This window comes from Ursus americanus, chromosome 12, assembly GCF_024610735.1.
Source record: "Ursus americanus isolate L20-20 chromosome 12, mUrsAme1.1.p, whole genome shotgun sequence".
Classification (NCBI taxonomy): Eukaryota; Metazoa; Chordata; class Mammalia; order Carnivora; family Ursidae; genus Ursus; species Ursus americanus.
Window position 1 is genome coordinate 58,591,421 of NC_142138.1, and position 21,504 is coordinate 58,612,924.

Consider the following 21,504-nt stretch of genomic DNA (forward strand, 5'->3'; position numbering starts at 1 on the left):
GATCACTCACAGAGATCACTTGGGGCAGGAAGGGAGAAGGGGCGTGTGCAAGGCAGCCTCTGATGCATTTTCTTGGTCTCTACCCTCTCAAGGTCTCTCCCAGTTGAGGCTTTGCTGTTCCTGGGTCCTGCATTAAAGACCCCAGGACCCCTTCATCTTCAGCCTGAGACTTGTCAAGTGTGGACACAGTGTGGCCCTCTTTGCTGATGTGCAGAACTTTGCTGCTGCGAGAGTCACGGGGTCCAACTGAGAGCATGTGTCAAGGATCAAACAGACCCAAGTTGGCCTCCCAGATCCGTTTGCTATTAGCTGAGTGACTTGGGAGATCTGTTGAGCTTTCTAAGCTCCTGCTCCCTCATCTGGAACATGGAGGTATTTTAAAGGCCTGATGCACGGGTCTGGCACTAGGTAAGCACACGCTATGTGTCATAGTCGTATGGCTGAACAATATTTGGAGATACTCATTTATGATTTTTAAAAAATCCTCTCATTTTCTCCTTTCTCTTTTCCTCAAGAAAGGAAAAGCCAACATGGGGGAAGACGTGGGCAGGGCAGAAAGCAGAGGTGACCAGCAGGACCTCCAGCTCAGGATGTCGTGGCCTGAAGCCTAAGCTGCAGGGAACTCAGAGCTCCTCAGAGGTGGGGGGTGTAGACAGGCGGGTCCTGAGTGGTGGGGACCTGGAGTCTGCTTCCTGGTGGTGGCCAAGGCAGCTTCCAGAAAGCTGGGTTGGCCCAGGGGAGACATGCAGGCAACAGGGGCCCATGTAGGGGTGAGGAAAGACTACTGGGCACCCCGCCCCCCGAAATTTGGCATGCTGGAGAGTCATGGGTGCCAGAGCACATCTGTGGGGCATGACACAAAAATGGCTAAGGTTAATTTGCCCCCAGCCTGCAGGGACAACGCAGAAATTCAGTTGATTTCTAGAACAGGAAAAGAACTGATGCTTCGTACATACGTGAGGTTCAGACCAGCTGCAGGAGCTTGTGAATCCCACGTTTCGAGGCTGGGGAATGACTTGTAACATTCAAGGTCATACAAGGGCATTCATTTACGACTCATCTTTGTAGAAGTCCTAACACGTGACAGCACTGGACTGTCCTGTCTTCAACCCTCACATGAGCATCTCAGGGTCAGAAAAGGAAACTGAGGACGGAGGCACCAAGAAGTAAAGGGACTTGCTCAAGGCCACACCACCACGTGGCAGACCCAGGATTGAAGCTCAGGACAGTCACACATGCACTTTCCAGAAACCACGCTCCCCTGTCAGCTGGCTCCTTGCAGTGAAAGATGTTTGTCCCTTTGGATTTCCCCCTATACTGCTTGTCACAGCAGGGTCACACATGGGGATCCAATCTGTGGACTCCCAGGCATGGAGAAGACACCAGCTCCATAACTGTGTGGCTATCGTGAGCACATAGAAAATGCCCAAGGTCCTGCATTGAATCGGCTTTGTGGCTGCTCATGTCTGAGTGGCGATCACAGTGCGGGGAGGGGGGGGGTGTTACCCAGGATAGGTCGTCCCCAGGCCCTGATTTTGTTCAGTCACTTTTGTGGGCCAGTCCCCAGGCACAAAGACTCTAGACCAAGGGGCGTCGTCCCCACCAGGTGCTGGGTAGCCGGTGATGAAATCTTATCATGGTTTTTCTAAAAGCTTTTTGCAAGTCTGGCCCTGCCCCCGTGGGTAAGCAGTTCTAACGTCCCGTGCCGTCTGGGCAGCATTCCTGCTAGCGTGCACCTGAATGCTGTTAGAATGATCTCCATCTCGTGAGTAAACACAGAGCAACCAGTGCTAGGGGATCTTTAGTTTTTGGCTTCGAGGGGCACCTTCCAGCCAGAGGGATGGGTGAGCCTGACTCGCCAGGCTCATTGTTCAGGAGTGTTTGTTCAGGCTGGGCCCCTGGGGATGTGGAGCAAAGTGCTACAGTGCTCCCACGTGGTGGTGGTGACCCCGGAGGGGCTGGGCCCTGGGTGCCGCACACCGGCATGGCTGTCCCAAGGGATCCCCAGAGGTTGGCAAGAATGAGCAAGAAGCAGAACGGCCCCAGACTTGATATTGCAAACTCGTGAGATTCGCACAGCATGCCGGGCCCGGGGGGTGGTGTGTAGTGTGTCAGACCAGGGCTCCTGTGACAGTTCAAGCTCTTCTTCCTCAGGGACAAGTCCATCAACCTCTCCGAGTCACCATCTCCTCGTCCGCAGCTCGTCATAAAGACGGGGCCCTGCTGTGCCTCCAGAGAGGTAGGAAGACTGTTCATTCAGTCATTTGCTTAACCAGACGTTTAGTGGGCACCTACTATGCGTCGTGCTCGGTCCTGGCGTGAGGGAGGAAAGACCGCTCAGATGCAGGGCCGCTGGGACGGGACACACAGGCCTTCTGAGGGGGACATGGATGGCCGAGGGTGGGGCATTGCCTTGGGAGGGAGTCCGTCTAGCTGTCTTCCTAACTCCTGCCATAAACCTCTCAGTTCCCCTGTTGATGGGCCTCATCAAATACAGGAAACTTCTGGGTCTGTCCCTCTCCGCGTGCCCCTGTGTCCGGGGCCCACCACATGCTCCCCTCCTTGGCTGCCCAGCCTGCCCTGTCTGTTCCACTCCCTCGCTACCCAGATGTCTGTCCTGCAGGGTGTCAGTGGCCGGCCCCACACTCTCCCGCACACCTGCGGCCCCAAAGCCCCTGCCTGACCCTGATTTAATCTCGCCTTTCCAGTTTATAGCCTCCCTTCACCACGGCACGTGCTTTTCTCTACCCCTTCTGTGGCTGAGCCTCTGTTTCCCTTTTTGCCCTAATTCTCTCGGGGGGAGCCGTCTCATCACCAAGCCTGGCATGTGTGCCTCTGAGAAGCCTAGGCCTCTGTGTGGGACCAGGGTGCTGGCATTTGGCCTCACCTGTTGCTTCAGTCTGACCATAGGGCCATATCCTCCTCCTTCCTCTCTATGTGTGGCACGAGTCTGCCTTCCCCGATCACCCTCCCCAATCCCCCCGACCCGGCAGTGGCTCACGGGATCTAGCATCCAGCTCTCATTTTCCCAACACCCTTCTAACACGGAACCAGGGGACACAGCCCAGACAGTGCAGGCGCCTCGGGCCTGTCATCTCTCTTAGTCCGGGGTGACGGGTTAAAGGAGCACTCTCTGTCTTGGGAGTAGATGGAGGGCTCCCTGGAACACGGGCCGGGAGCACTGAGCCGGAGATGCCTGCACGGGGCAGGCTGCTGGCTCCCTGTGAAGTTAGGCCCAGGGAGGAGAGGCGGCTAGGGCAGGACAGGGCTCTGCTGCGAGGAGACCTCCTTACAGGCCACAAGGTGGAACATGAGATGGGTTTCTGGCGGTGGCCCCACCTGTGCGAGCTCAAGCAGTCCCGTCTGGAAGGGGAGATCAGTCGGGGAGTCCTCTGCGAACTTTCCCAGGCTGAAGATCAAGCACGTGTACCCTTTGGCTTTGAAGTCCCGCCGTGGTGGAGTCAGTGGCCCTTATCGCGGTGGGTGTTGGGTACTCGGGGTGCTATCTTAATGTGTTTGTGGAGCAGCCCGAAGTCAGGGGGTCATCTCTGCGGCTGGGGCTTGCAGCCAGAGGGGACCCAGGACCCGCTATAAAGGCTGTGGGAAGGGGGCCTGGCTCCAGCAGTGGCCAGCCCGCAGTCCAGGATGAGGCGTCTCGTGGTGCTCCTCGCTGTCCTCGCCCTCTCCCAGGGCAGTGGGATCTCCAGGTGGGTATCAGGCGCCCGGGGAGGGGAAGGGCGTCACACGCACCTGCTCTGGGTGGGTCTGTCCTGGTCTCCCGCTCTGCCCCAGCGGAATCTTCAGAGGCTATGCTGTAGGCTCCCAGGATGGTCTTGCCTTTGCATTTGGGACCTTTTCCTCAAAGTATGCCCGAGCAGCAACACAGGGTCACATGGGCAGCCTGCGGGATTAAGGGCACGGCTTCTGGAGTCAAACTGCCCGTGATGTGATCCCCAGCTCCATCAGCAACCTGACTCTCTGTGCTCTGTTTCCTCTTCTGTTGTAAAATTAGGATAACAGCATCCATCTCGCAGGGTTGTCAGGAGGGTATATGAATTGGTATTTGTAAAATGCTTTGAACAGTGCCTGGCATGTGAGAAGCTGTCTCTATGGGTGAGATTCCCAAGTTCTCCTCCAAAATTAATAACTGAGATTTCGTTTTTTGATACTTTTTTTTAACTTTTTTTTGAAATGATTTTTTATTTTTATTTATTTATTTATTTTTTAAATATTTTATTTATTTATTCAACAGAAAGAGAGGGAACACAAGCAGGGGGAATGGGAGAGGAAGAAGCAGGCTCGCCGCTGAGCAGGGAGCCCGGCACGGGCCTCGATCCCAGGACCCTGGGATCATGACCTGAGCTGAAGGCAGATGCTTAACGACCACCCAGGTGCCCCAAGATGATTTTCTTAAAAAGTGATCTCTAGACCCAACATGGGGCTCGAACTCATGACCCCAAGATCAAGTCAGATGCTCTACCGACTGAGCCAGCCAGGTGCCCCATAACTGATAGTTCTCGAGCTGTTTGCTGCTAGGTGCCAGTAACCCTCCTGAATTAGGTAGATATTATTATTTGCATTTTATAGGTGAGGAAGCTGTTGTTCAGGGAAGGTCCCTGGGCTACCTGAGGCTACATGGTTCATAAAGGAGGAGCCAGGACTTGGTCCCAAGAGGACTTACGCTCTTGCCGCAAAATCACACTATCTCCGGTTCCCAGGCTCGAGCCCCATCAAGCCACAAGCCTGGGGAAACCTGAATCCATCCCTGGGAACCTGGATCCCTGAAAAGGGGCTTGGGTGCCTTTGACCAGTCAGAGGTCCTTGTGGTCTTGAAAGCGAAGTTCTTTCTAGCAGGCATTGGGAGGTCTCAGCGCCGGGACTGGGGGCAGCCCTGGGGGAGCGGAGGTTTCCATGGTGGTTGGTTGGAGCCTCCTGGCTCTTGGCATGGGGCAGTGGGCTGCCGGCGTAACCTCTGAGGGAGGCTTTCTGGGGCCTCATGCTGGACACAGCAGCTCAGCAGGGAGGCAGCTGTCACCGTGGGAGTCACCGGGCATTCCACGAGTGAATCCTGAGCTGAGCGGGAGCAGGAGCCGAGCAAGCAGAACGCTTTGGGGACCTGGACATGGGGACACAGGAAACCATAGCTGTAGATTGGGCCCAGAAGCCTTCTTCCTTTTGGGCTTACATCCTTTTTTATTATCAGAGACAAAGGCTGAGAAACATCTCAAGGACGTTTTATTTCTGTTGGGTCCTGGCTGAAGTCACCCTCGAGGGCTGGAGAAGGGAGGCACCAGAGGAGAGACCGTAATTCCCATACGGGGCTGTTCCATATGGATCTGTTTGGATTGTGAACAACATGAGAAAACCCATTTCCTCTGACCATCTTAGAGCGCCTGCCATTTTATTACTCTTAAAGCAGTTTCGTAGCCGCGGTCTCCGCTTGTCCTTAAATCAGCCCCTCAGAGGAGGACCGCATGGCCCTTAGAACTAGAGGGACACCAGGGTCATCAACCCACATTCCTTCAACCCACAGGAGGGGGCGCTAGGACCAGAGAGGTAAAGCTCCTCGGTTGGTCAAAGGCAGGGCTGGAGAGTGACTGGAAAGGAAGGAGGTCCCTGACCCATTTTGCAGAGACAGAGCTGAAGCTCAGAGGGCTTTGGGGGGGGGCTACCCCAGGGGCCACAGCCTCCAGAGCAGGGTCTAGAACCCTTCTGCTGTTCTCCCTCTCAATTCTCTTCTGTTGATTTGCTTCCATCATTCAACACCCAAACTCCATCAGCAGCTCCCTGAGGACCATGCTCTGTATTGAAACCCTTCGAAGATTTTCCACACACTTTAGGCCACCCAGAGAGCCAGTCACAGAGGTCGCGAGGGAGGGAGCATTTTCACAGCATTTAGCAGAGTGTGGGGGACATCATTTCCTCTCCAGACATCGTGGTCCCAGATGGCAGAGACTATACCCCTGGGCCCCATACAATGTCTGGCACATCGTATGCAGGCAGCAAGAATTTGGAGACTGAGTGAATGACATTGTGTCTCCCAAACCTCGGACTTGCAGAACCCATTAGGAGGCTATAAAATACATCGATTGAGTCTCTACCAGCATTACGGAAAGAGAAAGGAATAGGGAACATCAGAGTGTGTTGCATTTTGTAAGGGTAAGCACTGAATGGTGAACTGAGGTAAAATCTAATTTTTCCTTCGAGTTATGATAAAAAAAAATATGTGGGGGAGTAGCTGACAGAACCCAGAGCCTCTGGGCACTTCTCCGAGGCTGGGCAGCCCTGAGGAGCTGCCCACTGGCATCACTAATTCTTCCTCATTTCCTCAGGGTCCCTCTGCACAAAGGCAAGTCGCTGAGAAAGGCCCTGAAGGAGCGTGGGCTCCTGGAGGACTTTCTGAAGACACACCCGTATTCCATCAGCAAGAAGTACTCCAACCTGGAGAAGGTGGCCAGCGAGCCCTTGACCAACTACCTGGACGTAAGTGGCTCTGCCCCCCTTCCAATAGTGCTTCTCGCACAGAGTGTGCTGGGTGCCCCTTCCCAGCCCCCCTCCCCCCACCTTCTAGGAAGCATGGAGCCCTGTGGGCTATGGAGGCCGTCCCCTGCCCCTCAGTCAGCTCCGCACCAGGCCAGCAGACCTGGCAAAGGCGAGGCTCTGAAGGTCGCTGCCGGAAGGGTCTAAGCTCAGGCATCCTGCAGACGACATCCCTTGGGGGCATGTCATCTGCTCCCAGGTGCACTCCCATGCCTGTCTTTCCCAGCCCAGGGGACCCACGTCTTAGTCTGGGCTCAGCAGGGAGCCCAGCTGCAGCCGCCCAGGAATGACAGGAACGCCCCTTGGGCCCTCTTCCTTCCTGGAGCCTCTCTCCCTCATCCGTCAGTCTTGACAGTAAATAGTCTGCGTTGTCTCTCGTTGCCTTGTCTAGGTTATGCTCACCCCGGCCCTAGCCCGAGTTCTGATACATGGGGAGGCTGGCAAGGAGGGGTGGCAGGGACAGCTCAGGTCGGGACCTGGGGTCCATACCTCTCTGGTGCCCCATCTCTCTGTCCCTGCCCTGGCCGGGGGGCGGGGGAGGGGGAGGTCCCAGTCTTCCGACCAGGAAGGGCTTATGTTTTGATCTAATGTCTGCTTCTGGGGTTGACTCCCGCGGTGGTTATAGGGCTTGTGGAGGGGGTAGGCCAGCACAGCTTGGGGGGGGGCGGTGTGGTGGTTGGAGATGAAGAGCCCTCCCCAGCAATCCTCATTCCCCCCCTTGTCCTTTTCTCCATGTCAAGCATCAGCCCATATCCCTATGCTCTAGTCCCCACCCCTGACCCCATGCTGTCTGATCCCAGTGTCAGTACTTTGGAAAGATCTCCATCGGGACCCCACCCCAGGAATTCACCGTGGTGTTCGACACAGGCTCCTCAGACCTCTGGGTGCCCTCTGTCTACTGCAAGAGTTATGCCTGCCGTGAGTGACCTCCCTTTCCGGCCCACCCCTCCAGGCTCAGACCCCCAGGACCGCTGGGCCAGCCCTGCGGAGTGAAAGGAGAAGCTTGGACTCCTTTGGAGCCTGCTCTGAAAGTCTGTGAATTTCAGTGACATCAACAAGTGATTATGGAGGCCTGGCCACTTTGGAAAAAAGATGTTAAATGCCCCTAGGCAGAGGTGGGGTCAGCCTTCATGTTTTAAATGCCAGAAATCAAGGTCAAATGTTGGTCTCGTGCATTCTGGCTGCATCAGTGGCTACGTTGGGGGCTTTTGGGCAAGAGATTGGGTCTGCCTGGAAACAAGGAGCGGGTTTGCTTGGATTCTGGCCACCACCCTGGAGTTGCAGGGTGCTGGGGAGAACGTGGGTACAGGAGAGTTTGCTTTGACGTTCCCAGCTTCCCAATGGTGCCCCATCTCCTTGCTCAGCCCTTCCAACTGCCCGCAGATTGAGAAGACATGCAAATCCCAGGTCTAATGTATAAGGCACCAGCTGGAAATTAGGGAAGCTTAGCCTATTTATTTATTTTTTCAAAAATATTTTATTTATTTATTTGAGAGAGAGCAGAGAGCACAAGCAGGTGGGGGAGGGAACGGCAGGCAGAAGGAGAAGCAGGCTCCCTGCTGAGCAGGGGGTCTCATGCAGGGCTCCGCCCCAGGACCCCGGGATCATGACCTACACCAAAGGCAGACGCTTAACCAACTGAGCCACCCAGGTGCCCTGGTATTTACTTATTTTAGTCTCTATCAGGAGCCAAGACAAACTGCTGACCCTACTGGGTCTTCGGTTCTCCTTTCAATAAAATGGGGCTATGATATGTCAGGGGGTGCGACTTGGTCTAGAAAGTGACAGGGTCGGGGAGCCTGGGTGGCGCAGTCCTTAAGCGTCTGCCTTCGGCTCAGGGCGTGATCCCGGCGTTCTGGGATCGAGCCCCACATCAGGCTCCTCCACTAGGAGCCTGCTTCTCCCTCTCCCACTCCCCCTGCTTGTGTTCCTTCTCCCACTGGCTGTCTCTCTCTGTCAAATAGATAAATAAAATCTTAAAAAAAAAAAAAAAAAGAAAGTGACAGGGTCTATTACTAATGATGAGTAAACATTTAATACATGTTAATAATTGATTTCTCCAACAATCTTGGGAGATTGGTGCTCTTGTTATCCCCCTTTACCAGAGAAGGGAGCAAAGTTTGGAGAAGAAAAGAGTCTTGCCCAAGGTACAAAGCTGGTAAAAGTAGCAAGTCTATGGAAACCACAGGGATGGCTTTTCTCTTTCTTGTTTGGTTTGGAAGCTACACAGGCTGCCCTGGGGTTCCGAGAGGTGGGTCGAGCAGCAAAGGATGATTTTCTTTACCAAACTGTGGGGGATCAAGAGAGAATGGGCTGCTTATTTTCTGCAGTGAGAATGGTTAGTTTCTAGACCACATTCTTACAAGGCCTAGTGAGGGTCCCAGCCCTGGTTGGCACTGTCAGGGGCAAGAAGGTTCTCCGGGCCTCACTCACCCTGGGTCTGTGTTTCAGAAAGCCATCACCGCTTCGACCCGGCCAAGTCCTCCACCTTCCAGAACCTGAACAAGCCTCTGTCCATCCAGTACGGCACGGGCAGCATGCAGGGATTCCTGGGCCTTGATACCGTCACTGTGAGTGGGGCTTGGGGCCAGCCGGGGCTCACCTTTCCTTCCCCGCCGGCTGCTCTGCCACCCGGACGCCCAGGCTCTGGTGGGCTGCACCTCCAGCTGGGGCAGAGAGGCCCTTTGGGTCCTGCCCCCGCCCCCCGGGGGGGCCTGGTGGGTAGGGATTCCAGAGGGATCTTAGCCAGCAGGGGCTGTGGCTCGTCCCTCCCTCTTCTCCTTCCCAGGTCAGCCCCCAGAGTCCCCCTGAGAGGCTTCTCCGTGCCCAGTTCCCACCTTCTCCATCCTTTTTCCTCTGTCCTTGCCACAGCTGGTTCAGAATCCCAAGCCTGTGCCAGCACCGAGCTCCCCAGGGTCGCCTGTGGGACCTCACTGTAAACGGAGTCCTTGGGAAGGTACTATTATCCCTATGGTGCAGACGAGGAAGTGGAAGTTTCCAGGAGTTAGTCATCTGCCCGAAGTCACACAGCTGGTGGCTGGGAGCTGAGTGTCAGACCCATGCCTCCGACTCTCTGAGCGCTGCCCTTGGCTTGAGCTCACTCCTTCACCCTGGAAGGCGAGTCCCCTGCCTAGGTGCCATCAAGCAGCACCTCCTTTCACGTCGGGGAGCATCTGTGCCCTCTGGACAAGGGTTCCCCTTCCTTTTTGCCGCTTCTTGGCTTCTAAAGTGCTCGACACAGCAATGGGCACACAGTAAGGGCTTGGGACACATTAGCTTCCCACTGTCCTTCCCCAGCCACTACCCAAGACTCAAAGTCAAGCGGAATCCCCTGGTGCTTACCCTCTCCATCTTGCTTGAGTTCTTCCTGGGCCTGGCTGAAGGCTCTTTTGCTCCGAGCCCAAAGGGACACAGTTCTTCTCTGCTGACGGCCCTCTCCTCAGCCTCTTCTGTTGGCAGGGCGGGTACCCACCCAGCTCAGGCCTCCCCCGGGGTTGGTGCCGGACAGCGGAGACCCCAGAGCCAGCGGCTGAGGTGACCCCAGCAGACAGGGCCTGGGAAGGTGACTCCCCTGCTCAGGGGGCTTAACTTCCTCTGAGGCCTGGAGCCATTTTCTTTCTTTTCTGCTGTTTTGAGTTCAGGGGGGGAAACCCGCTTCTTCACGGGGGAGCTGGCCCGAGTCCTCTGGCCTCAGCCATGGTGTGCCGGGTGGCCTTCACCTGCCCACCTTGGGCAGGGGGTGGGAGAGAGAGCCACGGGGGTCAGGCCCCCCTCAGCAGGCCCGCAAGGACATGAGGACAAGTCGAGGCATTGCAGGAGGAGAAAGAAGATAGGTGTGGGGGAGAAGCGTGGGTCAAAGGCTCAGAGGCATGAGACAAGGTGTGAAAAGTAGGATCGGCCCATGAGGGGACTCGAGGGCAAAGGCTTCATCCCGAGTGCCACTAGGAGCCTCTGGGGGTGGTCGTCGCAAGGGGTGACATGGCTGGACGTCCATTTTCAAAGATCACTTCGGCTGCGTGTGTGGGGGATGGTTTGGCTATAAGGTGACAGAGGGGAAGCTGGAGGCCCCTGTGAGCTCAGAGTGGGCTGGGGGGCACAGCAGCCTTCCAGGGAAGCGAGCAGGTTAATAGGAGACTGGGAAGTAGTGCCTCCTTAGCTTAGTGCCGCTAACGTCCAATGGCCAGACCTCCCGTAAATGCTCGACGCAGGCTCAGCGTCCGGACTATACAGGCCTAAGCATTGCCTTGAGAAGCAGGTGTTATCATTCCATTTCACAGATGAGGAGATTGAGGCTCAGAGAGGGGCTTGTTCAAGGTCACACCGTCAGCACGCAACAGGGCAAGGAGGCACGGCTGGGTCTATTAGATGCAAAGTGGGTGCCTGCTCTTTCTGTCCGTTGTGCGGCCCCCAGCTGTTCCCTGGTGGATGCCCCAGGTGCAGCCGATGCTGCAGGCCAGCACCCCACCCCCCTCCTTGGGGTCCCCCCCAACTCCTACACCATGAGCACTGCTATCTGTACCCTTCACTGTGTCCTCTTCCTCCGCCCTGGCCTCGCCAGGATCATGGCCTCACAACCACAGCACCGAGCTGGGAAACGAGGGCTTTTCTCTGTTAAGGTCACATAGCTACATTGCCTGTAGGAGGAAGGGAGGGCCCCTGGGGCAGATCCCGATACCAGCCTTCCCCTGGGGTCTTCCTGCCTCTGGCCGCAGGCCCCTGGTGGAAGACACTCGGCTTCTCTTGCAGGTGTCCACCATCGTGGACTCCCAGCAGACCGTGGGCCTGAGCACCCAGGAGCCTGGCAACGTCTTTACCTACTCTGAGTTCGACGGGATCCTGGGGCTGGCCTACCCCTCCCTGGCCTCCAAGTACTCAGTGCCAGTGTTTGACAACATGATGCAGAAGCACCTGGTGGCCCAAGACCTGTTCTCTGTGTATTTGGCCAGGTAGGAGCTGTCCCCAGCCAGGGCCGGACTTGCATGGCCTGGCAAGGTCTGTTGGCTGAGCAAAGTCCAGCACTTTGGGTCACTGCAACTCCAGGGTGGTGGCCAGAATCCAAGCAAACCCGCTCCTTGTTTCCAGGCGGACCCAACCCCTTGCCCCAAAGCCCCCAACGTAGCCACCGATGCAGCCAGAATGCACGAGACCAACATTTGACCTTGATTTCTGGCATTTAAAACATGAAGGCTGACCCCACCTCTGCCTAGGGGCGTTTAACCTCTTTTTTCCAAAGTGGCCAGGCCTCCATCATCATTTGGTGATGTCACTGAGATTCAAGACTTTCAGAGTAGGCGCCAAAGGAGTCCAAACTCCTCCTTCCACGACACAGGAAACTGAGGCCCGGGAGGGACGGTCACCTTGGGAACTGGAGGCTAAGTCACACCGGGAGCCCAGGGCTCCTGACTCCCAGTTCAGTGCTCCCTGCTCTGTCCTCCTGCCCCCATGATGGTGCAGCTTAGCTGGACAGAAGGGCAGGTGGCAGGATGGGGAGAAGGGCACCACGCTTAGGAGAAGGAAGGTGCTGGGCGACCGAGGTCAAGGACATTCAGGCAAGGAGTACATTCATGCATTCATTCACTCGGTCAGTATTTATGGGCTGTTCCTACGTGCAGGTCTCTGCCTGAGGAAGGGGATACGTCAGCAAACAAGAGAAACTGGGAGTTAACTTTCTAGCAGGGGGAGCAGAACACGCAATTACACAATTATGCTTACAGTTGTGAGAAGGGCACTGACTGTAGGCAGATCTGGGTGCGGGGAAATCTTAGCAACAAGGGAAGCCCAGTCTGAGGGCGGTGCATGGGCAGGTTGGGCAGGGGAAGCTTCTCTGAGGCACGAGGGGGAACTCTCCATGAGCCAGAGGACAGCACGCTCCGGGCAGTGGGGACAGCATGTGCTAGAGCCCGGGGGGCGAGACAGCTTGCCGAGGTCTAGGAACTAAGTGCAGCAGAGTGGGAGCGGGTGACACTGGTGTGCCCATGCTTCTTGGCCACGAGAAGAGCCCCAGAAGGAGCAGAGGGGTGGAGGACAGTTTTAATCCAAAGTCTGTGGGACCTGGTTGAAGAACCTCTCTGCTACTTGTAGCCAAAGGGCTGGGGACGAAGGGTGGGCACAGGGCGACTGCTGCGGGTGGCCCCAACCCAGCCTGGTGGTCCTGTGAGCTGCGTGATGGTTACCTCCCCCCACCCCCGGGCTGCAGGTGTCTCAGCCTGGGGGCTGCAGAGCTCAGAGAGAGGATGCTGTTATCAGGGAAAAGCCTCGAAGAGCAGGGAGGCCGGGAGGACTCCCTCGAAGCCTGTGGGTTGGAGATGGGGCTCGAGGGCAGGGAGGAGGGTGGGGCCTGATCTCAGTGGTCTCAATGGCCTCTGCCCCCTCCTGTGTGGGGCTACGACTCCCCCTCACCAAGCCAGAGTGTCAGAGTGTCACCACATGTTCCTTGGTTTCAGGAGCAGCCAGGGGAGCATGCTCACGCTGGGAGCCATTGACCCATCCTACTACACAGGCTCCCTGCACTGGGTGCCCGTGACCGTGCAGGAGTACTGGCAGTTCACAGTGGACAGGTGAGTGAGCGGCAGGCAGCCCTGGGCCCCAGCCACAGGCCGCCTCCAGGGGTGGGGATGCCAGGGCCTGGGGATCAGCCCTCAAGGCTCTGAGAAGGACCACAGCATAGGAGCCCATAAGCCCGTCACATCAGATTCTGAACTGGACCCTTGCAAGGCGAGTGAGCTCGGTCAGTGAGAATGCTGACATTCCCCGCTGCTTTATTAATACGAGCGCTGCACTTCTGAGCCCTTACTACCCGCTAGGCGTCGGGCTGAGTGGTCACAGGACTGTCTCGTTCACGCCTCACTAAAACCCAAGGGGGTGGGTACCACACTAGAATCCTCATTTTATAATTTACTAACGTCAAGTCTGAACCTCATGACCATCCCTCGAGGAGGGCAAGAAAGGGGTTGTTAACGTGTCTGTTTTGTGGGTGAGAAGCCCAAGGTCAGGAAGGCCAGTAATTTGTACAAGGCTCGCGGCAAGTGCATGGCAGGGAGAAAGGCTGTAGCCAGATCTTTAGGCGACTAGAGCAGTACTCATTCCACCCCTTAATGCGTGTGACTTCCCTGGCTTTTAAAAAAGACTTATTTATTTACTTGAGAGTCGGGGAGGGGCAGAGTCTAAAGCTTGGATTTCCTCCCTGCCTGAGGATCCTGGCAGGAGAGGATGGAAGGGAGCGGGGATGGGGGGGGGGGTGCTGGATGCTGGACACACTGTGAGGCTGTCCTGTTTCCACTCTATAGGGTTACTGTCGATGGCGTGGTGGTGGCCTGTGATGGTGGCTGTCAGGCCATCCTGGACACAGGTACCTCCATGCTGGTTGGGCCCAGCAGCGACATCCTCAACATCCAGACAGCCATTGGAGCCACAGAGGACCAATATGGCGTGGTGAGGCCTGGCCCATTTCCAAGGAGGGGCTGGGATTTCTCAGGAGGCCTTGACCGTGGTCTTCCAGCTTGGCCCACCATGGCTGTCAGAGCTCTCTCGTTTCATGCAGAGGCCGAGGTCTGGCCTCCTGTCCCCCAGGAGGATCGTGTATCCCTGGCTCACAGAGCTCTGCTGTACCCTCTTGTTCCTCATCCCCCCACGGTCTTCTTGCTTCCTCCCTGACTGCTAAGTGCTCCCAGGGTCCTGGGGGAGCTCTGGCTGAGCCTGGAGGGGAAACATGGAGGCCAATCCCCCTTTGTCTCAAGCTAGGATCTGTTCCTGTGTCGGTTGTCAGCAGGTCCCACTCAGTGTAACTCTTCTGGGGCCTGCGGGCCTCCCTAGAGTCCTCTGAGTGGGCAGGCCTCCTCCCCCTCCATTTGACTCCAGTGCAGAGGAAGGGGCCCTGCCTTGGCCCTTCTCTGTCTCATCGACCCCATCAGATCCATTGCCCCTCTAAGGTGACTTTCCTCTGGTCTTTAGTTTGACATCAACTGCGGGAGCCTGAGCAGCATGCCTGACGTGGTCTTTGAGATCCACGGCCGGAAGTACCCACTGCCCCCCTCTGCCTATACCAGCACGGTAGGAGTTCTCGGGAGAGGAAGCCTGGGTAGCCTAGCCCCCCTCCTCTCTCCTGGCAAGTCAACCAGTTGTAAAGTGGCCGGGCCCAGATGGAGAATGCGGGAGGTGCACTTAGATGAACTGGCCTTTCTGAGTGGGGCCCTGCTGTCCTCGGGCCCCACCTGCGGCCGCTGCAGCCTCATCGTGGGAGAAATGGGGCAGACAGAAAGTACAGAGCCCAGCAGCCTGAGGGAGGGTGGGGTAGGCAGGACCACAGTGCCCATGGGAGCCTCCATCCACTGCTCCAGCTTCTAAGCCCGGGGGCCTGGAGCGCTGTCTAGGACTTTCGTCGGCAGCCGGGGCTTTGTGGGGACCCAGCCTTTATCCCCCCGACCCATTGGCCTCAGCTTTGACCTAGCCTTCAATACACACAACTGGCAAGGCCTCGGGGCCCCAGAACTGGGCTGGCTGGTCATCAGGGCAGTAAGTGCTGAGAGGCAGGGGGGCTGCTGGGGAGGATGAGGGAGGGGGAGCGGGGTGAGGGGACCCCACCAAACGCTCTTGCATTATTTTCTGAATATCAATTTCTTCATCTGTTGAGTGGGGTGAACCTAATATTTGTCTGCTTCCCTCGGAAGGTGATTTCAAGGATGAGAGAAAATGCTGGCTGGGAGAGGGACTGTGGGGTGTGTAGGGGGCACCAACAGACACGGTGAATGGGCTTGGGCCCAGCTTCATCTCAGCCTTGCCTTTCCCAGGATATGGGCTTCTGCTCCAGTGGCTTCCAGGGTGAAGGGGATTCCCAGCTGTGGATCCTGGGGGATGTCTTCATCCGCGAGTACTACAGCGTCTTTGACAGGGTCAACAACCGCTTGGGGCTAGCCAAGGCCATCTGACGGCACCGCTGAGCACGGACCACGCAGGCGTGCCCCAAACACGCCTGCCTGCACGCACACACACACACGCACACACGCACACACACATATACATCACGTTTTCAGGCGCATGGTTCAATAAACACCATATCTCCGCAAAGTGTGGCTTCTGTGGGGCCAAAGCCCTGTGCTGTTATGGGGGTGCGGACGTGGTGTCACCTGGTATCTGGCAGTATTGGGGCTACATGGGTCGGGGAGGGTTGGGGACACTGATGGTGGGTGGAGACTTTCACAAGGGATTTGGCCACTTTAAGCTTAGGTCAGGTAAAAGTGAGACGTGTCTTGCCTTTGAGTTCTCCCACTCTCGACCTTTCTGGGGAAAGAGTACAGTAGGAAAGACCTTTGCAGGATGAGGCCTGTACCTGGGTGAGGCTTGTGCCTGGGGATCAAGGGCTTGGGGTGTGGGGTGGGTACAGAAAGTTGGCCCAGGGAGAGAAAAGCTCTAGGTCTATGAAGAAAAGGCCTTCAGGGCATTTTGGAGAACACAGTGGAAGAGGCAAAAGGCACCTGGGAAGGTCTGAGGGTCCGGAGGTTGCCATTAACCTTGAGGAAGCACCACAGCTGAGAGTCCCAGTCTCAGTCTTAGACTCTCTGAACCTGACTCACCAGTGCACGGAGAGCGGCTCCATCACTGGGGCACACCCACCTGCAAGGGCTCTGCGAGCAAATGCCAGTGCTCAGCGAGGGCCCCTAGTGCTCAGCAGGGACCCCTAGTGCTCAGTAAGGACCCCATAGGGCTCAGTGAGGACCCCTAGTGCTCAGGGGGGATCCCTAGCTCTCAGCAAGGACCCCTAGTGCTCAGGGGGGACCCCCCGGTGCTCAGCGAGGACCCATAGTGCTCAGGGGGGACCCCTAGCTTTCAGCAAGGACCCCTAGTGCTCAGCAGGGACCCCTAGCTTTCACCAAGGACCCCTAGTGCTCAGCAGGGACCCCAGCTCTCAGCAAGGACCCCTAGCTCTCAGTAAGGGTCCCTAGTGCTCAGTGAGGACCCATAGTGCTCAAGGGGGACCCCTAGCTTTCAGCAAGGACCCCTAGTGCTCAGGGAGGACCCCTAGTGCTCAGTGAAGACCCCTAGCTCTCAGATAAGACCCTGGTGTTCAGTGAAGACCCCCTAGTGCTCAGGGGGGACCCCTCTAGTGCTCAGGGGGCATCCCTAGTGCTCAATGAAGACCCCCAAGTGCTCAGTGAGGACCCCTAGCTCTCAGCAAGGACCTCTAGTGCTCGGGGGGGGACCACTAGCTCTCAGCAAGGACCCCTAATGTTCAGCAAGGACCCCCCCTAGTGCTCAGAAGGGACCCCTAGTGCTCAGTAAGGACCCCTAGCTCTCAGCGAGGACCCCTGGTCCACAGCTGTCAGTGGAGAGACCACTCCTGCTCCCAGATTCCTGCTCCTTTCGGGAGGGGAGAGGCCACATGGGAAATGTAGACCAGAGGGTTAGAACAGAGGAATCCAGGTGGAGTTATGCTACCCTGAAGCCCCATGGAGGTCAGGCAGACAAGCTTCTTGGGGGGGATTTCAATGCTCAGAGCAAGCCCCCTTGGAGGGCTCCCTGGACAGTGCTCGGCTGAGCTGCACACATTTGCTCCCTTGACCCTCCTTCGTTTTTCTTTGTGCCCCTTCTCTTTGCAGTCTCCTGGCAGGCTTCTGTTTTCTAAACTTTAGCCAGTCTGGCCTCCAATTTTGTGATTGGGCTTCAAGTCACACCTTCATAGTGGCTGAACTCTCAGAAGGCTTGGAAAGGGGGCTGGGGTCAGGTCCCCGTCTAGTCTCTGCCGCACCTTATCCCGACCACGCTTTGCCCTGCAAACAGCTGGGGAGCCCCTGCTGTGAGTCATGCATGCAGCAGTCTCGGAGAGCCAGCTTGAAGCTATAGATTTGGCTGGGACACTTGACAAAGGAGACTGTCCTTCAGGAAGAGGAGTGGGGGAGGAGCTCCCAGCGGGAGCTGCTGATGGGGTCCTGTTAACAGGCTCGCCTGGGGGCATCTCTTGGGGTCTTTCTCAGCTGTATGCAAAGACAGACGAGATGGGGGATGCAGGCCAGTGGAGAGGTTGTCCTCAGTGCCTTCCTGGGTCTGTGGCTGAGCACCCAGTGGCCTCTGGCCAGGAAGGAGCAGGGCTGGGCTGTGGGGGCTGGGAGTACATGGAGGACGAAGAGCTCAGGCTGCGGTCCCAGGTGAACTGAGGAGCCTGGGGTAGGTTGTGGCAGAGATTACAGGAGAATGTTCCAGGACTTTCCAAATAGAGGGTGGGCCTTGGTGCTTGGGTCTTACAGGGTCAGGGAGGACGGCATGGTGCCAGGGAGTAAGTTCTGGCTTTGGGCAACTTCTCTAAACCTCACTTTTCTTATCCGAGAGCAAGACTGCCTGTTTGCCAGGAATGAGACAGAACTGGGCCACTCTCATTATTTTTAGGCTTCTTGTAGATTAAAAAAAATGCCGAACAAGCTCACAAAAATTGTCTCATATTTCAATGGTTTACACTTAGCAAATTGCATTTTAAACACTCAAACTTCCAGAAAGTCTATACGTGCCGACTTTCATAAACGGGAAGCTGGGACCGAATAGCCCCCCACTGCAGCCCCCGGCCCACCCGACCCCAGGGGTGGTGCCTGCCTGAGCGGGTAGTGACCATACAGTGGAGGCAGCCCGCCTGGGAGTTCTCCTGACTGCAGAGGCTGCCCTGTCTGCAAAGTTCTCCGCACCCCCAGCCTTTGTCCTGCTTGTACTTGTCCTTCGAACCTCAGCGGGGCGCAAATCTCTCCAGGATGCTCCTGACCAGGCCGGGTTTGGGGCCTTCCGCTGGGCCCCCTCTGCCCTGCACTCTCCTTGTAGTGCTCAGCGTTCTAACATCTGTTTCCTGTCTGGCTCCCTCACTGGCCGTGGGCTCCCTGAGGACAGACACTGCACCTTTCATTTCGTATCTTGGGCCCCTAATTCATGGAATGTTCTCAGGGAGTATTACTGAATGAATGAGTGAATGAACCAATGATTCAATCAGTGAGGTCCTCAAGAGTGGCGTGGCTTGCTGCTGGTCTCCCCCTTCCCCTTGGATCGGTCCAGCCATGCTCCCATCCCCCACATTCAGGCCTGCTCTGCACCTTTTCTCTCCTGATGCCAAGCCCAGAACACTCCCCATTCTTTGCTGTCCCTGGGGAACAGCTCAGTGGTGTGGGAGGACAATGAAGGGGAGAGAAGGTGGCCCAGCGGACTCCAGGATTTTAAGGTTCTGGAGGGGGTGCACACTGGGATCTGCACCAGGCCCAGCTCTCTGGGGGGTCTGCCAGGTGAGGAAGGGGCCTTGGAAGGGCTGTCAGCACATCTGCTAAATGCTTGTGAAGAGGGGCTGCCCGGAGGTCAGTGGGGAGCTGTGGTGCTGGGTGCGGGTTCCGCAGGACCAGGCCGCACACTCCCGATCGCCCACCTGCACCGTCTGCTTGTGAGAACCAGGGCAGGGAGGCCACAGCCGAGGAAGCCTCAGTGGCTGCTCCTGTCCCTGTGTGACCATGACCATGACCGTGACTGGCTGTCTGCTGCCCCCATGGCCACACCTCACCCCCTGCAGCGCCGACCTCCAGGCCTTTGTGCCTGCTGCCCCCTTGGCCAGTTATTCCCTCCACTGTCCCTGACCTGTGAGTTGCTCCTCGTCCTTCAAGATCGGCTTAAGTGTCCCCTGAGGTGACACCCCACTCCGCCAGACTTCTCTTCTGGCTTCCTAATTGCTCAGCAGAGGTCTTTACAACAGATTTCTCCTGCTGTCATTCTTCACTTACACATGGGTCTCCGCCCGAGTCCCTGATGGACAGCACAGGCATCTCCCCTCTCGGAGACCTCAGCACCCTGGGGACTTCCTGGCGTGCCGCCATGGAGGCCGAGCAGGAGCCCAAGGGTGGCTTGTGCTTTGCGACGGGAGCGGGCAAATCTATGACCAGGTAGCATGAATCACGAGTGCTGAGACACACAAGTTCACAAAGACACGAGCGCACACACGTGCACACACACACGCATACACATGCACACACACCCCCTGGCACGCGTGAGAGCCCAGCGCCCCTCCTTGCCCCTGTACACACGCAGGCGGAGGCCTCAGCTTAGAGGCCGGTTTCCTGTCCCTCTCCCCCCCCCTTGTCACTCAGTTGCCTGCCAGTTCCTCTCATGCTAATGAGAGGAAGCTTTGGCCAGAGAGAAGCTTGGAAAGGAAGTCTTTGAAATGGAAATGTTATGACAAAATGATGGATTGTTTTCTGAGCTGTGCAGTTGGTTTCTTGCCGGCAGCCGCGGAAGGGAGGATATAACTGAACCAGGAGAGGTAGAGGTTGCCCCTTGTCAGCAAGCCCAGGGCAGCAAGACAGGCAAACGGAGACCTGCTCCCAGAGCCGGAAGTGGCCCGTGGGAGCATGGGCTGAGGGACGGCGGCCCGGGGCATGCAGAGGGGCACGGCCTGGCCACCGCTCAGGAGCCCTGGTTGTGGCTGTTCCCCCTCTCCCACGCACCCCCCGCCCTCACCCCAGGCCAGGGCATGCAGCAGCTCCCCGAGAACAGAGGCTCTGACCTTCTGCCAGGCCATACCTAGCACCCAGTGGGCCTGGCCTCTGGGCCTTTGCACATTCCCTTTGCTGGAAGCCCTGTCCACTTTCTCCAACCGGGGAACTGCTCTTCCTCCTTCAAGACCAGCGTAAATGTCACCACCCCTGAGAAGACCCCTACCGCACATGATGACCGCCTCACCCAGACCCTCCAAACCTCCGCAAGACTTGCTGGCTGACCCTTGGCCGCTCGGTGTACTTGGGGCTAATTAGAATTGTCACCTGTCTTATTTATTAAAACTAGTTTTTGAGTAAGTACCGTGTACGAAGCATTGTCCTCTGCACCGTGTCCCTCAATAAGCACTACTCTCACGGAGCTCTGCGGGGACACGGACGATGGACATAGTACATGTGTTCACTGTGTAGGATGTGGGATGGTTTTGGCTACCAAGGGAAATAGTAGAGAGGGCTCATGAATGTCTGAGAGCAGCATAAGCTTTAAAATGCGGCAGGCAAGACAGGCTCCACGAGCTGACATTTGAGCAAAGACATGCAAGAGGGGGTAAGGCGTGCGGATATGAAAGAGGGACAAGCATTATAGGTAGAAGGAACAGCGTGTGAAGATTAATCAACACTTAAGTCACCAGTAGATAAATACAGATACGTTATTATTTGCTTACACCTCTTACCTTTCTGAGATGACCCTTTGAGGCCAGGGGTCACATCTCAATCCTTTTGAATCCTTCATAGCACTCAGTGCTTGACACAGCGTAACTGTTTAGTGGATGTGTGTTGAATGAATAAACAAACTCCAAATTGTCCTTTCCGAACTCCTACACAGGGTGAGGGCTGCCCAGACTCAGCTCTTGTCCTGGAGCGCCCTCTAGTGACCTAATTTCGAATGCCAGCTTTGTCCGTCTTTCTATCCTGCAACATTCTTTCTCTCCACCCTGGGGGCGGTCCGCCGTGGGGGAGGGCCCCCGCCATGGCCAACCAAATCATAGAATTTACTAGGAATTCCAGGGCACAGTGCCAGCTTCTGCAGGAGGCACAGACACAGGGGGGCATGGTCCCTGCCCTCAAACCCCTTGCTGGCCAGCCTTTCCCTTCTCTGTTTTCCGGTATCCTTCCTCTCTGATCTTTCTGGATCATCTGTAATTCCAGGATTACATTTTGAGCTAGAGCAGGCCGGGCGAGCATGTGCCTGCTGAGGGGCTTGGCGACGGCATTGGCCCTTCCAGGGGGTCAGGACAGGCCTGCACCCTGAGGCGTTACAGATCCGGGGAGCCAGGACAGTAGCTAGGGTCCTCTGCGCTAGACGCTCCCTGAAGCCTCGGGGCTGGGGCTGGGGCTAGATGAGATGCAGTCCAAAGTCGTCTCTCCTCTCTGGCTCGTAGAATCATGGCTCGTAGAATCATGCCTCCTTTCAGAGGACTGCTCAGGGCCCTGGCTGCCTCCTCTGGGCTGGTGGCCTTGG

At 56.7% G+C, this 21,504-nt stretch overlaps 1 protein-coding gene across 2 annotated transcripts; it reads left to right on the forward strand.

Moving 5' to 3' along the window:
* Positions 1-3,645: 3,645 nt before the first annotated feature.
* On the forward strand, positions 3,646-15,464 carry LOC123794945 (chymosin-like). Of its 2 annotated transcripts, none has more exons than XM_087865753.1 (9): positions 3,646-3,707; positions 6,333-6,483; positions 7,341-7,462; positions 8,996-9,110; positions 11,287-11,486; positions 12,984-13,097; positions 13,827-13,971; positions 14,491-14,589; positions 15,327-15,464. In XM_087865753.1, exons 1-9 carry the CDS (start codon positions 3,646-3,648, stop codon positions 15,462-15,464), a joined length of 1,146 nt encoding a protein of 381 aa, XP_087721879.1. The 2 variants fall into 2 exon arrangements, with proteins under 2 accessions (XP_087721879.1, XP_045657303.2); XM_045801347.2 differs by having other exon boundaries at positions 7,341-7,458; positions 8,992-9,110.
* The last annotated feature ends 6,040 nt before the right edge of the window (positions 15,465-21,504 follow it).